The sequence below is a fragment of the Onychostruthus taczanowskii genome, unplaced genomic scaffold, assembly GCF_017590055.1.
Source record: "Onychostruthus taczanowskii isolate IOZ18803 unplaced genomic scaffold, ASM1759005v1 scaffold24, whole genome shotgun sequence".
Classification (NCBI taxonomy): Eukaryota; Metazoa; Chordata; class Aves; order Passeriformes; family Passeridae; genus Onychostruthus; species Onychostruthus taczanowskii.
The window spans coordinates 328,308-341,949 of record NW_024499684.1 but is presented as its reverse complement, the minus strand read 5'-3'; the positions used below and the strand labels follow the sequence as shown (position 1 = coordinate 341,949).

General features: G+C 55.8%; 2 protein-coding genes across 2 annotated transcripts; both read left to right on the top strand.

The window, feature by feature from the left end:
- The first annotated feature begins 258 nt into the window (after positions 1–258).
- Positions 259–7,629, top strand: MINDY4B (MINDY family member 4B). The gene is made up of 11 exons (XM_041406063.1): positions 259–362; positions 612–639; positions 1,278–1,316; positions 2,111–2,230; positions 3,707–3,798; positions 4,055–4,220; positions 4,609–4,674; positions 5,203–5,273; positions 5,430–5,499; positions 5,831–6,245; positions 7,487–7,629. Exons 1-11 carry the CDS (start codon positions 259–261, stop codon positions 7,627–7,629), a joined length of 1,314 nt encoding a protein of 437 aa, XP_041261997.1.
- Positions 7,630–9,017: 1,388 nt separating this feature from the next.
- SIAH2 (siah E3 ubiquitin protein ligase 2) lies at positions 9,018–11,571 on the top strand. Its single transcript, XM_041405976.1, has 2 exons — positions 9,018–9,451; positions 10,474–11,571. The coding sequence occupies exons 1-2, from the start codon at positions 9,080–9,082 to the stop codon at positions 11,029–11,031; spliced, it is 930 nt and encodes a 309-aa protein (XP_041261910.1). The 5' UTR covers positions 9,018–9,079; the 3' UTR covers positions 11,032–11,571.
- Positions 11,572–13,642: the final 2,071 nt, after the last annotated feature.

Here is a 13,642-nt window from a genome sequence, read left to right as displayed (position 1 = left end):
CCCGGTCCTGCCCCTCTCCTGCCCCGCTCCTGCCCCTCTCCTGCCCCTCTCCTGCCCCTCTCCTGCCCCTCTCCTGCCCCGCTCCTGCCCCGCTCCAGCCCCGCAGCCCCCGCAGCCCCCCGAGCTGCTGCGGCATTAATCATTGATGCCGCCCGGCTCTCCCGGGGCTCCGCCGCGGCGGCAGCGCGGTCGGTGTCTCTCTCGGGGCACCGCGGGGCACAGCGGCTCCGCAGCAGCTCCGGGAGCACCGAGGCTGCCATGGGTGAGCCGGGGGCCGGGCACGCTGCGCCCACCCCGCTGGAGGAGATCGCCAGCAGGATCTCTGACCTGAGCAAATGGAGAGAAATCTTTAGTTTCCGTGGGTAAGGCTTTTATTCTGCTTCTTTAACACAGTTTTAATTCCAGGTGGTTATTTAATGGATTTTTTTCATGTTTTATTACAAAACTTATGTGACAATGACAAAAGGTCCTCGTGTACTCGGTAATGAAAAGGCTACAGGTCTAATTCTTCCTTTGTTCTGGGGCTCTCTTCTGGCTGGGCTCCAGTTTCTCCACACACTAGTAATACCTCTGTTGGGTGTTTTCATTTGTACTTTATTTTATGCTTTCAGCTTGGAAATCAACAACACGACTCATCAGGTAACTCCTTTTCCAAAGGTAATATTTTCTGTTTGTCTGGTGAGTTTTGGGCTGTCCTTAGATGGCAACTGAGGAGGTCACACGTCCATACCTGCAGCACAGGTATCTATGGAGATTCATTTCTCATGCTGCTTCTTCGAGAAGCAGACTTCAGGTATTTTGAAGTCAAATGGGCAGACCGGTCCTACACTTGTTTAACCTTTCCATCAAAAACTAATGGTTTTCACTATGAGTTTTAGAAAACAAACCAACATCTTTAAAATGGGAGTATTTGGAAAGCCTGCTATGCCCCTAGGTTGGGGGGCACTGGAGGGTATTCCCTGTAATTCAGACAAACGCAGCAATGTTACCTGCTGCAGTCATCAGCTCGGAGGGATGCGTTGGGAATGTCTGAAACCAGCTGGAAGTCCAGGTCAGCCCGTGCCCCCAGCCCGTGCCAGCCCGGGTGCCGTGCCCAGCCTGGCAGCGCTGGGGCACGCTGGGTGCTGCAGCAGCAGCCGCGGGTGATGCACGATGCACTGTGTGCTCCTCTCCTGCAGCACGGACGGAGCAGCGCTGGCCAGGGACAGCCCGGAGCCGGGGAGTGCCCCGGGCCACAGCCCCCCTCCACCGTCCCCCAGCCCCTCCTGCTCCCCCAGGGCACGGGAGGCAGCCCCATCTCCCCGGACACGGCAACGGTGAGCTGCCTGCTGAATTAACTATGAGCTGAAACTGAATCTCCTCAAGGGAAGGAGGCTGGGGAGCCTTTCCTGGTGCCCTGACTGCAGCCTTCAGCCTGCTGTCAGCTGAACAGGGTGTGGAATGGGGATGGATTATTTAGGAGACTCTTAACAAACGTGGCTGGAATGCAACCTTAAAGCTGATACACAATAATTCTCAGGAGAGAACCAGTCAGATGACAACAGGCAACATTTCCTTGCTCTCGGGGTCTTCCCTGACAAACAGCCTCAGGACAGGAGGCAGGATTATGGAATCTTAGAGTTGCAACATTTCCTTGCTCTTGGGGGCTTCCCTGACAAACAGCCTCAGGACAGGAGGCAGGATCATGGAATCTTAGAGTTGTTTGGCTTGGAAAGGCCTTCAACACAATCATTGAGGGATTTCAGCTCCTGCTGAGTGCCTGGCCCCGAAAGCACTGCTGCCAGGTGCTGTTGTCCAGCAGCTCGGCAGATATGCAGGCAATGGCAGGACAGGCCCCGGTGCAATCTTCCCCAAAATGTGCACTGTACCCAAATGTAAGTTATTACACGCTACAACCAAGCTTCACCAGAGTGGCTGAGTGCTGTGTGAAGTCCCTGCACTGAGCTCAAACACCACCTTGGCTCTGAAGCTGAGGCCTGGCTCTAGGCAGATGCCATGCCGCTGCTCTGGCTGAGGGCACCCGTGGCACCTGCACCCCGAGAGCCCTGTGGGACAGACCCCTCATGCCAGGAGAGCTCTGACCCTGGCCCCTGTGCCTCCTCTTCCACAGAGGCTGCAGGAGCTGCTCTTCAGGAACACGGCCCCCGTTTTCAGCTGTGAGTGGGCAGCAGCACACTTCAGGTTCCACCAGCCGCACTCTGATCTGGCCTACGCGCTGCAGGCAGGAAAGGTAGAGTGTCACACAGCGCCTGGCACCAGCTGCCCGCTGCCACTGACACGCCTGGGAGCTGGCAGCTGGAGCAGGGCCTCAGCAGCACACACACCTGTACCCTGCTCACCTGCACCTCAGACACCTGTACCCCGCGCGTCTGTACTCTGCACACCTGTACTCTGCACACCTGTACTCTGCACACCTGTACTCTGCACACCTGTACCCTGCTCACCTGTACTCTGCACACCTGTACTCTGCACACCTGTACTCTGCACACCTGTACCCTGCTCACCTGTACTCTGCACACCTGTACCCTGCACACCTGTACCCTGCTCACCTGTATCCTGCTCGCCTGTATCCTGCTCGCCTGTACCCTGTACACCTGTACTCTGCACACCTGTACCCTGCCCACCTGTACCCTGCTCACCTGTATCCTGCTAGCCTGTACCCTGCACACCTGTACTCTGCACACCTGTACCCTGCTCACCTGTACCCTGCACACCTGTACTCTGCACACCTGTACCCTGCTCACCTGTACTCTGCACACCTGTACTCTGCACACCCGTACCCTGCACACCTGTACCCTGCTCACCTGTATCCTGCTCGCCTGTATCCTGCTCGCCTGTACCCTGTACACCTGTACTCTGCACACCTGTACCCTGCTCACCTGTACCCTGCACACCTGTACCCTGCTCACCTGTATCCTGCTAGCCTGTACCCTGCACACCTGTACTCTGCACACCTGTACCCTGCTCACCTGTACCCTGCACACCTGTACTCTGCACACCTGTACCCTGCTCACCTGTACTCTGCACACCTGTACTCTGCACACCTGCACCCCACACATGTGCTCAGGAGAGATACAGCAGGTTGCAAAAAGCCTGTATCTTTTCTGAGAATTAGACTTACCTAATTATTCCTGCTCCACCTAGACGTCCAACAAGTGAAGTCACCTAGACTATCATTCACTGAGATGGAGGTTTTCTTCTTCCTTATTTACCATCACAACGCTGCACCCAAAAAAGCAGAAGGCCAGGATACGCACTGGAACTGTAAATCCCCCCACCTTGTGCAGAGGCTGGAATGCTGGGTACAGCCCCGGGTGCCACTCCCCACATTCCAGAGCTCGGTGCTCACAGAGGGAGCACAGCCCTGGTGGGTGTCAGCACGGTGGGGAGCAGGCACAGGCACTCCTGTGCGCAGCCCCACATCAGCCCTGGGCTGCCTCAGCACCTCTGTCCCTTCGCTGCGAGGCCAGAGAGAACAAAACACAAGCCTTGGGGCTTCCCAGCACACATGGTCCCCGGGCTGGGTGCTGCTCCCTAGGACAGAGGGAGGAAGGGCACCCACCCACAGGATGCCTTCATGGCCAGGGCTACCCTGCAGCTCCTTCTCCATAAGGGCTTCTCGCTGTCCCGCTGGCCAGGGACTGCTGGGAATGACAAGTGCTCGTTCAGACTCCTCAGGTGGCAGGGGCTGTTTTTCTGTTCCTAGGGAGGAACGAGAGCCATTCTGGCTGCTGTACAAGCACACGTCATCACATACCTGCTCTTCACAAGAGAGACAGAATGTACTCACCTGGAAAGGCAAGTTGCTGGGCCTCATGGGACCACATGAAAATTATTTCCATGCATTGCTTGGTCAGTGCCAGCCTCTGGGATGAGGCAAACCAAATCCAGGTTCAGGTGTGCAGGTACAGGTGGGGATATGCACTGGGAGAGAAGCCTTGGCTGACCCCCTGGCAAGGGTTCTTCCCACCAGATCCTCTGCTTTCAGGACAGTGGCATGTGCCCCCATCTCTGCGGTGTCACAGTCACAGCCCCTGGTTTCCCCCTGGCACAGGCTGTGCCGGGTCGGGCGGGGGGAGCAGGGGCAGGCACTGGCCACGGCCCTGGCAGAGACCCTGTGGGCAGCAGGAGGAGGTGGCAGAGCTGTCGTGTGCCTCGTCACTGCCCCCATCACCACGATGCCACGTGAAGGCTACAGGGCCAACAGCTTCACAGAGAGAGTGAGTACGGAATGGTCTTCTGCCAATGGGATTTTCCTTAGAGATACCTCTGGCCCGAAACATAGAATCTCCTGCACCTGCTCCCCCACTTACGTTGCCCTACAAACAGGGATCACCCCAGACCCAGGTCTTGCTGCGGCCCATGATACATCCACCTCCCCTTGACCAAAGCCCATCTTCCTTCTCCTGCAAAAAGGAGAATCCTGCCAACACAAAGCTGCTGCCCTGACTCCCTGCACAGCACCAGAGCCCACAGCTGGGGAAGGGGCAGAGCAAACCTTTGCCTTGTTCTTCCACTTGACTAACAGAACCATAGGATTCAAAAGCTCAGCTTTTTGGTATAATTCATGTCTCCTTTGCACCACCCTCACGGTGCCATGCCCAACAGATCCGGCTGTTCGAGTTCTCGGAGAAAGCTGCTGTTCAGGGGTTCATCTCTGATCACATAAACTGTGTAAGTGGATAGCTGCTTTATTCAAGTTATTTTCTTGCTAAACTACATCTTATTTCCCATTCACATTGGGCATTTTGGACACAGCAGTGTTAACATCATCAGGACGTTCACACAGTTAATGTACAGTTAGTTCATGGATCATTTCCAGCCTTTCCTATGGGAAGGGATCCTGCTCCCGTGTAAACCCCTGTGACTTTACCCATTATTCCAACTCTCTCAGCCCAAAAACACTGGGTAAAGGGGCAGCATTTTGTACATCATTCAAAGATGTGATTCCTTGCAGTCTCAGCAAAAATATGGGGAAAATAGTACAAAACCCGTTTAGCCAATAACTGGAAGTTTCTTCTTTCTTTTTTTACCTGATCCTATTCAAGAAAATGAGTTACAAAATCTTCCTGGAACAACACTTTACTCATGTAACTCAACACACTCACAACTAGGGCTGTATTGAAGGAGAGGAATTGTTTTAATTAAATATGATTTACAGGCTATAATTCCTCCCCTGTGACGCCTTATTTCTTGTTTCAGTTCAAAGGTGAAGGAAACCATGGAGTGATCCTATTTTTATACAGTTTACTTTTCTCTAGGACACTTGAAAGGTACCTTTTGCTTTTTAAACATTTCCCTGTAGTTTGGTTACATCTCCTGAAAAGCCTTTTCCTTTCCTCCCATTTCTGTTGGCCAGGCAGGCAGGTACAGTGCTGCCTCTGGCACAGGTCCAGCGCTGCCCTAATGATCTGTGCTTGGTCACACAGGGTCCAAGAGGATTTGGGTGACACAGCTCCTCTGTTGAACATCAGCTCTGGGAACGTCACCTGTACAGAGGTAGGACCAGCCACATGTCTCAGGAGGTCTGGTTTTATTATTCCGAGTTTATAAATATTATTTATTTTATTAGTCTGATTTAGGAAAAAATTATCACTTGTTAATTAATCCAAAGGAAAAAAAAAAAAAAAGAAGCATAAGTTCATAAAAAAATATTTTGCAATTTTAATCATGACTGTGCACTTAAAAAACAGATGGTGATGATGATGATAGTAACAATAATTTTGAAAACGCCACTGGCAGCCTGGCGTTCCCCTACTCGTGGCAGAGCGGGGAGCAGGCCATCACCTGCAAGGGGCGTTGCTCCGGGCTGACCGGGCTGCTCCCGCAGGCCGTGCTCAGCCTGCTGCTGACAGGCCGGGCGAGCCCGCGGCAGCTCGGCGGCGGCCGGGAGCCGGAGCCCGGCGCTGGGCACGGGGCTGGCGAGGCGCCGTGGCAGCGGGGCCCCGTGGGCTTCCTGCGCTGGGAGCGGGCGCCGCTGGAGCCGCAGGTGAGCGCGGGGACAGCCCCCGGCCAGCGGGACCCTCGGCACGGCCCGGGCTCCCGGCAAGCGTCCCCCGCGCAGGTGAGCCCCGGGCTGCGGACGCCCCGGCTGCCCGTGTGGCTGTGCAGCCTCTCGGGCAGGCACGGCGTGCTCTTCGGCACCGACAGCCGGCTGCTCTCCGACTGGAAATCCGAGAGAATCTTCCACCTGTACTTCTACAGCGGGCAGCAGGAGCAGACCCAAACTGCCCGCCTGACGATAGGTACGGACCCAGACTTACCGGGGACTGAGGTATGGGCATCACAGACAACTCGTTCCTGTGTTAAATACTCAATACCAAGTTTAAACACACCAGGAAGCTGGACTGTTTCATGATTAAGTCAAAATTTATAATAACATTCTCCCCAGCTGCCGGGGTTTTACCCCTCCCAGCTGCTCCCTCTCTGCCCCACCCGCAGGATCAGGGAGGAATTGGAAGGGTAGGACCTAAAGAACTTGTGGGTTGAGATAGACAGTGTAACAAGAAAAGCAAAAGCCACACACACACGACCAGGAAAATAAAGAATGAATTCACTTCCTCCATAGGCAGGCAGGAGTTGCAGGGCCCCAACACACACAGCAGTGCCTTGGGAAGACAAACACCACACTCAAAAGTCTTTTCTCTTCCTTGCCCCCACTTCATACACTGAGCATGGTGTCACACGTCTGGAGTGTCCCTTGGATCATTCTGGGCCCTTGTCCTGGCTGTGTCTTCTCCCAGCCTGCCATGCACTCCCAGCTTCTCACCAGCGTGGCAGCAGGAGGAAGCAAAAAGGCCTTGGCTGTGTTGGCACTGCCCAGCAATAACAAAATCACCTCTGTATAACCAACCCTGTGTTCAGCACAGATCCAAAACACAGCTCTGTACCAGACGCAGGGAAGGCAATGAATTCTATCCCAGATAAAACCCGCACACCAGCGCAGCGAGGCTGGCGCAGCAGGAGCCACCTGCCTGGCTGACTGAGGCTGAAGCCTCTCTTCCTGCCCAGCACCAGGTGCCACCACGGCCCTCGTGTTCCTCACCAAGTTTCATATCCCCCCAGGAGAGACAAACTGCTCCTGTAGCAGCGCTTGGGTTGTGAACCAGGTTTTGTGCTTGTGGTGCAAGGCTCTTGTTTCTCTGCTGCTGTGCATCATTTACCTTCCTCACTGGGCGCCTCCTTCCTTTTGCTCTCCTTTCACTGCAGCATTTACAGCAAAGTGAGAACCACAGATACTATCTGAGCATCTGCTCAGAAAAGCAATATGCAAACACACCGTGCAAGGAGCCCGGAATTTCCTGGGGGGGCAGTCCCCAGCCCGGGAGGCCCTGCTTACCCTGCCTGCTCCCTGGGGCAGGACAGCAGCACGTCTACACCAACACAGCTGCAGAAGCTTCTGCTTTTGGCCTTCACTGAAGCCTTTTTGAGCCTTTTGGGTTTTTAAGATTTTTTTTTAGACATTTATTTTTCGTTTCCTCCTCAGACACTCATTCACATCACTGGGAAGAGGCTCAAAGAGAAGGCCCCTGCAGCCCAGGGAAGAGGCGCCCAGCCCTGGAGATGGCAATCAGGACCAAGTGGGCAGGTGCGACCGTCAGCTGGAACGGGACCGACCCCTTCTTCTGAGCAGTGAGCAGGATGGACCCCTGCTCCTGAAGGGTACTGGCATCTCCCACTCACTACCAGCTGCACTGCTCACTGCAGTCTGGAGGACAAAAAGCTCTCTCCCCAGTCAAACAGCCTTCGGTGCGTTGAAGGGACACCCTGTCCATAAGGCATCACACCCAGTGCAAAAGCGTGCACTGCGGGAACAGCAACTTGCAACCCTGTCCCACTGCACGCCTTTTGCAGGTGGTAGGATGCAGGTTCTTCTGCTCCCCACGACAGCTGGCAGGAAAAGGAAAGAGTCAAGGCCTGGCACAGCTGCCATGGCAGTGGTGGAGTCTCCATCCCTGGAGGGACTTAAAAGCTGCGCAGATGTAGGATTTGGGAACATGGTTTAGTGGTGGCCTTGGCAGTGCTGGGGTAATGGTTGGACTTACTGGGTGTTAGAGGGCTTTTCCAACCCAAACTGCTCTGTGATTCAGTGATTTACTGCCTTTGCCAAATCCTGGCGCCCTTCATTCATCTGACAAGCATGGGCAGGGCACATTGCTTCTAGCTCACAGAAACCACTGTCCACTTCCTTTTTCATTGTCATTACTCCAAAACGCCCTGTAAATCACACCCTTACTGCGTTGCTAACAACAATTGAGAGCAATAAATGTTCTGTAAGTGATCCAAAACCTTGGTTGAGATTTATTGAATTTTACAAAAAATAAAAAGAAGCCGTGACACCCAGCCAGAGATCGTGCTGGGCCGGGATGAGGAGATGCTGGTTACAGCTGCCGTGGGGTCTGCGACCCCGCTGCGGGGCCGCGGCTCAGCCCCAGCTGCAGCCCCGGGCACGCACAGCTCCCGCCACACCGGGACAGGGCCCGGGCTGCGGGGGGGCACGGTCCCGCTGAGGGGACACGGTCTGACAGGACACGGTGCAGTGGTTTAGTGGTGGCCTTGGCAGTGGGACACGGTGCCGCTGAGGGGCTGACAGGACACGGTGCAGCTGAGGGGCTGACAGGACACGGTGCCGGTGAGAGGACACGGTGCAGCTGAGGGGACACGGTGCCGCTGAAGGCACACGCTCCCCCTGAGGGGACACGGTCCCCCTGAGGGCACACGGTCCCGCTGAGGGGACACAGTCCCGCTGAAGGAACACGCTCTCGCTGAGGGCACACGGTCCCGCTGACAGGGCACAAGGTCCCGCTGAGGTGCTGACAGGACACGGTCCCGCTGAGGGGACACCGTCCCGCTGACAGGGCACACGGTCCCGCTGAAGGAACACGCTCTCGCTGAGGGCACACGGTCCCGCTGACAGGGCACACGGTCCCGCTGAAGGCACACGGTCCCGCTGACGGCACACGGTCCCCCCGAGGGGACGCTCCCGCGCACCGCGGCAGCCGCCGGGCGGGCCGCCGCCGCCGCCGCCGCCTCCGCCCCCTCCAGCGCGGCCCGATGGTGGCGGCGGTGGCGAGGCGCGATGAGCCGCCCGTCCTCCGCCGGCCCCGGCCCTAGCAAGCCTTGCGGAAAGCAGCAGCAGCACGCTCCGTCCCCCGCCGCCGTCCTGCCGGGGACCGGCGGGGCTTCTCCGCCGCCTCCCCCGCCTCCTCCTCTTCCTCCGCCCCAGCAGCAGCAGCAGCAGCAGCAGCAGGAGCTGACCTCGCTCTTCGAGTGCCCCATCTGCTTCGACTATGTCCTGCCGCCCATCCTGCAGTGCCAGGCCGGGCACCTGGTGTGCAAGCAATGCCGGCAGCAGCTGAGCCTCTGTCCCACCTGCCGGGGCTCCCTCACCCCCAACATCAGGAACCTGGCCATGGAGAAGGTGGCCTCGGCTGTCCTCTTCCCGTGCAAGGTAAGGATGAGGGGCTGGGCAGGGGGACGGGCGGACCACCCCTCATCCTGTAACCCTGCGGAAAACCCCCAGCCATCACCCCTGATCCCTGTACCCCTGGGAAAACCCCCAGCCATCATCCCCATCCCTGTACCCGTGGGAAAACCCCCAGCCATCACCTCTGATCCCTGTATCCCTGCGGAAACCCCCAGCCATCACCCCTGATATCTGTACCCCTGCGGAAAGCTTCCAGCCATCACCCCTGAGCCCTGTATCCCTGCGGAAACCCCCAGCCATCACCCCTGGTCCCTGCAGAAAACCCTAGCCATCCCCTCTGATCCTTGTATCCCTGCAGAAAGCCCCCAGCCATCACCCCTGAGCCCTGTATCCCTGCGGAAACCCCCAGCCATCTCCCCTGATATCTGTACCCCTGCGGAAAGCTTCCAGCCATCACCCCCCATCTCTGTACCCCTGCAGAAAACCCTAGCCATCACCTCTGATCCTTGTATCCCTGCAGAAAGCCTCCAGCCATCACCCCTGATCCCTGCAGAAAACCCCCAGCCATCACCCCCCATCCCTGTACCCCTGTGGAAAACCCCCAGCCATCGCCCCCATATCCACATCCCCAGACCACCCCCCCACATCCCCCTGCAGAGGACACCCACCCACCACCCCGGTTGTTGAAACTAGAATCCTCTGTTCTTTTTTAAGAAAAGGAATATCCAAGCCTGGACCTCTCCAGCTGATCTGGACGGATCAGATCTAACTGCAGCAGCAGATCTAACAACTCAGCCATACAGCCCATTTTATCTAAGTGCTTGCGTTAGGAAAAAACAACCACAAAAGACAAGAAGAATCCATTTTAAGTGGAAACAAAAACTAAGTAAAGCTCAGCTTGAATGCAGGGCTCCATGCAAGTAATGCAAAATTTGCAAAGAGCACGAGAGCTCTGGTCGATCACCTGTGTTTCCAGCTGACGGGTGGGAGCAGCACATACTAGTGCTGCTGCCTTTGCTGACGCCTTGTGTTTGGTCTCTTTCCAGTATGCCACAACAGGCTGCTCCCTGACACTCCACCACACAGAAAAGCCAAAACATGAAGCCATCTGTGAGTACCGTCCCTACTCCTGCCCGTGCCCTGGTACCTCTTGTGACTGGGAGGGATCCTTGGAAGCCGTGATGTCCCACCTCATGCATGCCCACAAAAGCATTACCACCCTTCAGGGAGAAGACATCATTTTCCTTGCCACGGACATTAACCTGCCAGGGGCGGTGGACTGGGTGATGATGCAGTCGTGCTTCGGCCACCACTTCATGCTGGTGCTGAAGAAGCAGGAGAAGTGTGAAGGTCACCAGCAGTTTTTTGCCACCGTGCTGCTCATTGGCACCCGTAAGCAGGCAGAGAGCTTTCAGTACAGACTGGAGCTGCACAGCAGCTGCCACCGGCTGACCTGGGAGGCGTCTCCCTGCTCCATCCACGACGGCGTGCACGTGGCCATCCGCAACAGCAACTGCCTCGTTTTTGACACCGCCACCGCGCACCTTTTTGCTGACAACGGAAACCTCGGCATCAACGTGACAATTTCCATGTGCTGCCCGTGATGCCGTGCTAGCGGGACTCGAGCTGTCTGGACGTAGTGCTTCACTGGGGTTTGGTTTCGGTTCCCGTTTTTTACGCTCTTCAGCTGTGTCACCTGGTACGCTAAGGTTTCTGACTAGCCAACGGTTGTAACTTGGGGCAGAAGAGGAACAAGAGTGTGCTGTAAGTAATGTGAGCAGGGCAAGGTCTTTTAAAATTCTTGGGTGCCTTAGGAAGATTACACACACACAGTTACCTTTTATAATTTAATTATATTTTATGTAAAGAGTGCTTCCATTGGATATATGGCTGAAGAGGCTCCTGTCTGGAGCACACCTAAAAGCCCTTTCATCAGCAGTACAGACTCCCTCTGATGCTGGTGAGCTTTAGTATCACAAGAGGGTTTGGTTTGGAAGAGACTATCATCTGTTCCAATCCTCCTGCCGTGGGCAGGGACACCTTCCACTGTCCCAGGCTGCTCCAAGCCCTGTCCAGCCTGGCCTTGGGCACTTCCAGGGATCCAGGGGCAGCCACAGCTGCTCTGGGCACCCTGTGCCAGGGCCTGCCCACCCTCCCAGGGAACAATTCCTTCCCAATATCCCATCTCACCCTATCTGCTGGCAGTGGGAAGCCAGTCCCCCTTGTCCTGTCACTCCAGGCCCTTGTCCAAAGTCCCTCTCCAGCTCTCTTGTAGTACCTTTAGGACTGGAAGGGGCTCTTAAGTTCTCATGATTTGCCCTTAGTGAAGCCATGTTGGCTACCACCAATCACCTCCTTATTTTCCATGTGCCTTAGCATAGCTTCCAGGAGGATCTGCTCCAAGCTCTTTCCAGGCACTGAGGTGAGACCTCACCACCTGTAGTTCTCTGGATCTTCCTTATTCCTCTTTCTAAAAGAAGAGGGTTATGTTTCCCCTTTCAGAGTCAGTGGGAACTCCTCTGGACTGCCTCAGCTTCTCAAACACGATGGATGATAGTGGCCAAGCCACTTCCTCCACCAGTCCCTCTGAACCTGCAGGTGCATCCCGTTAGGTCCCATGGACTTGTGCCCCTTCAGGTCCCTTCGACCTCCTCGACCCCAGTCCTCTCCTGCTGCGGGCAGTTCTTTGTTCTCCCACTCTCTGCCTTTGCCTCCTGCAACTTGGGCAGCGTGGCTGGAGCAGCTTGCCATCAGGTCCCTTCGACCTCCTCGACCCCAGTCCTCTCCTGCTGCGGGCAGTTCTTTGTTCTCCCACTCTCTGCCTCCTGCAACTTGGGCAGCCTGGCTGGAGCAGCTTGCCAGGAAGGCTGAGTCAGAAACATGGCTGAGTACCTCAGCCCTGTCCACCCTGGAGCAGCTTGCCATGAAGGCTGAGTCAGAAACATGGCTGAGTACCCTCAGCCCTGTCCACCTCCCAGGGAACTGGGGTTCCCATTTCCTTCCTTAGAGGGTCCACATTCTCCCAAGTCTTCCTTTTATCACCTATAGAGGTTGCTTTGCTTGTTGCCCTTGGTGGCCCTGGCCAGATTTAATTATTTCAGGCTTTTGTATTCCTAACCTGATCCCTGGCTGCTCATAATCCTCCCTGGCTGCCTGTCCTTTCCTAGTAGGTGAGAAAGGAAGGAAATCCAAGCAACCTCTCACAGAAGAAGCTGTGAGGGAACAGTAGGTACTTCAGCAATGTTTCTCCATTCCCTGCTGCATTGTGGGAGGGAAGGGCACTGGGTCAGCTGTGGTGGCTTCAACAGGAAGAAGGAGAGAAGGGGCTGGGGTATGGCATGGTACCTTTCACATGGAATTGCTGGCTCCTGCCTGCTTTAGGGGATCAGGCCAGGTGCAGGTGCAAGCAGGAGGCACAAGTCTCACAGACTGCAGATGGCTGGAGCCAGAGACACGGGGTTGTCCACGCGCAGCTGCCCTGGGACACACTCTGCTATTGATAATTGTAAAAGATTGATAATATAGCAAGAGCTTTATGGCCAGTGTCTTGTCATTTGGTATTTAAGTTTTGCTGCCATATCTCTTTTTATTTTGCAATAAATATTTTGCAAAACCCACACTGAGGAGCTGTGCTAACACACGAGTGCGCGGCACGTGTGCTCAGCCGTGCTGGATCAGCTGGGATGCCCTGGCATGGGCTGGCTCTCCCTGGAGGGTCCTTGCCCCTGGCACCGTGCTGTCACCACAGCTGACTGTGCCTGCAGCCCGTGCCATGGGAACGTTGTGCTGGAGTCATGACAGCCAACACCAGCTCCCGGTACGGCCGTGCCGAACCTCGTCCGTGCGCGCGCCGTTTGGAGCGGGCAGCGAGCCGCGGGGTGACACTGCCAGGGGGAGCCTCGCAGCGGTGGAAAGCGGCACGTAAACGTGAGACTTGGTGTGAACATATGCAGTACAAAAGGAGGAAAACCAGTCCTGACTTCCTCCTGGGACAGCTCTGGAGTTATGTCCAAGCCCTAAGCAGCCATCACCAGCACCTGGCAGCAGCCCTCAGAAAAGTGCACAAGAACAAGTTTGGCCTCAGTGACGGGAAGCTCTGCCTGGCTGCAAGAACTTGGAAGTAACCATGGAAAAAACCTCCCAAGGAGTTACTCTCTAGGCACTGAATACCAGCAATTAAAGATGCTACATCTGATCTCACGCTGTGCTCTGGCA

What these genes read in the sequence shown, in the direction of transcription:
- MINDY4B (XM_041406063.1), top strand. Translation starts at nt 259, where the DNA reads ATGGGTGAGCCGGGGGCCGGGCACGCTGCGCCCACCCCGCTGGAGGAG. An exon ending in TCAACAACACGACTCATCAG is followed by an intron (nt 640 to 1,277) that starts GTAACTCCTTTT and finishes CTGCTCCCCCAG; the next exon opens with GGCACGGGAGGCAGCCCCAT. An exon ending in GAATGTACTCACCTGGAAAG is followed by an intron (nt 3,799 to 4,054) that starts GCAAGTTGCTGG and finishes CCCCTGGCACAG; the next exon opens with GCTGTGCCGGGTCGGGCGGG.
- SIAH2 (XM_041405976.1), top strand. Translation starts at nt 9,080, where the DNA reads ATGAGCCGCCCGTCCTCCGCCGGCCCCGGCCCTAGCAAGCCTTGCGGA. An exon ending in CTGTCCTCTTCCCGTGCAAG is followed by an intron (nt 9,452 to 10,473) that starts GTAAGGATGAGG and finishes GTCTCTTTCCAG; the next exon opens with TATGCCACAACAGGCTGCTC.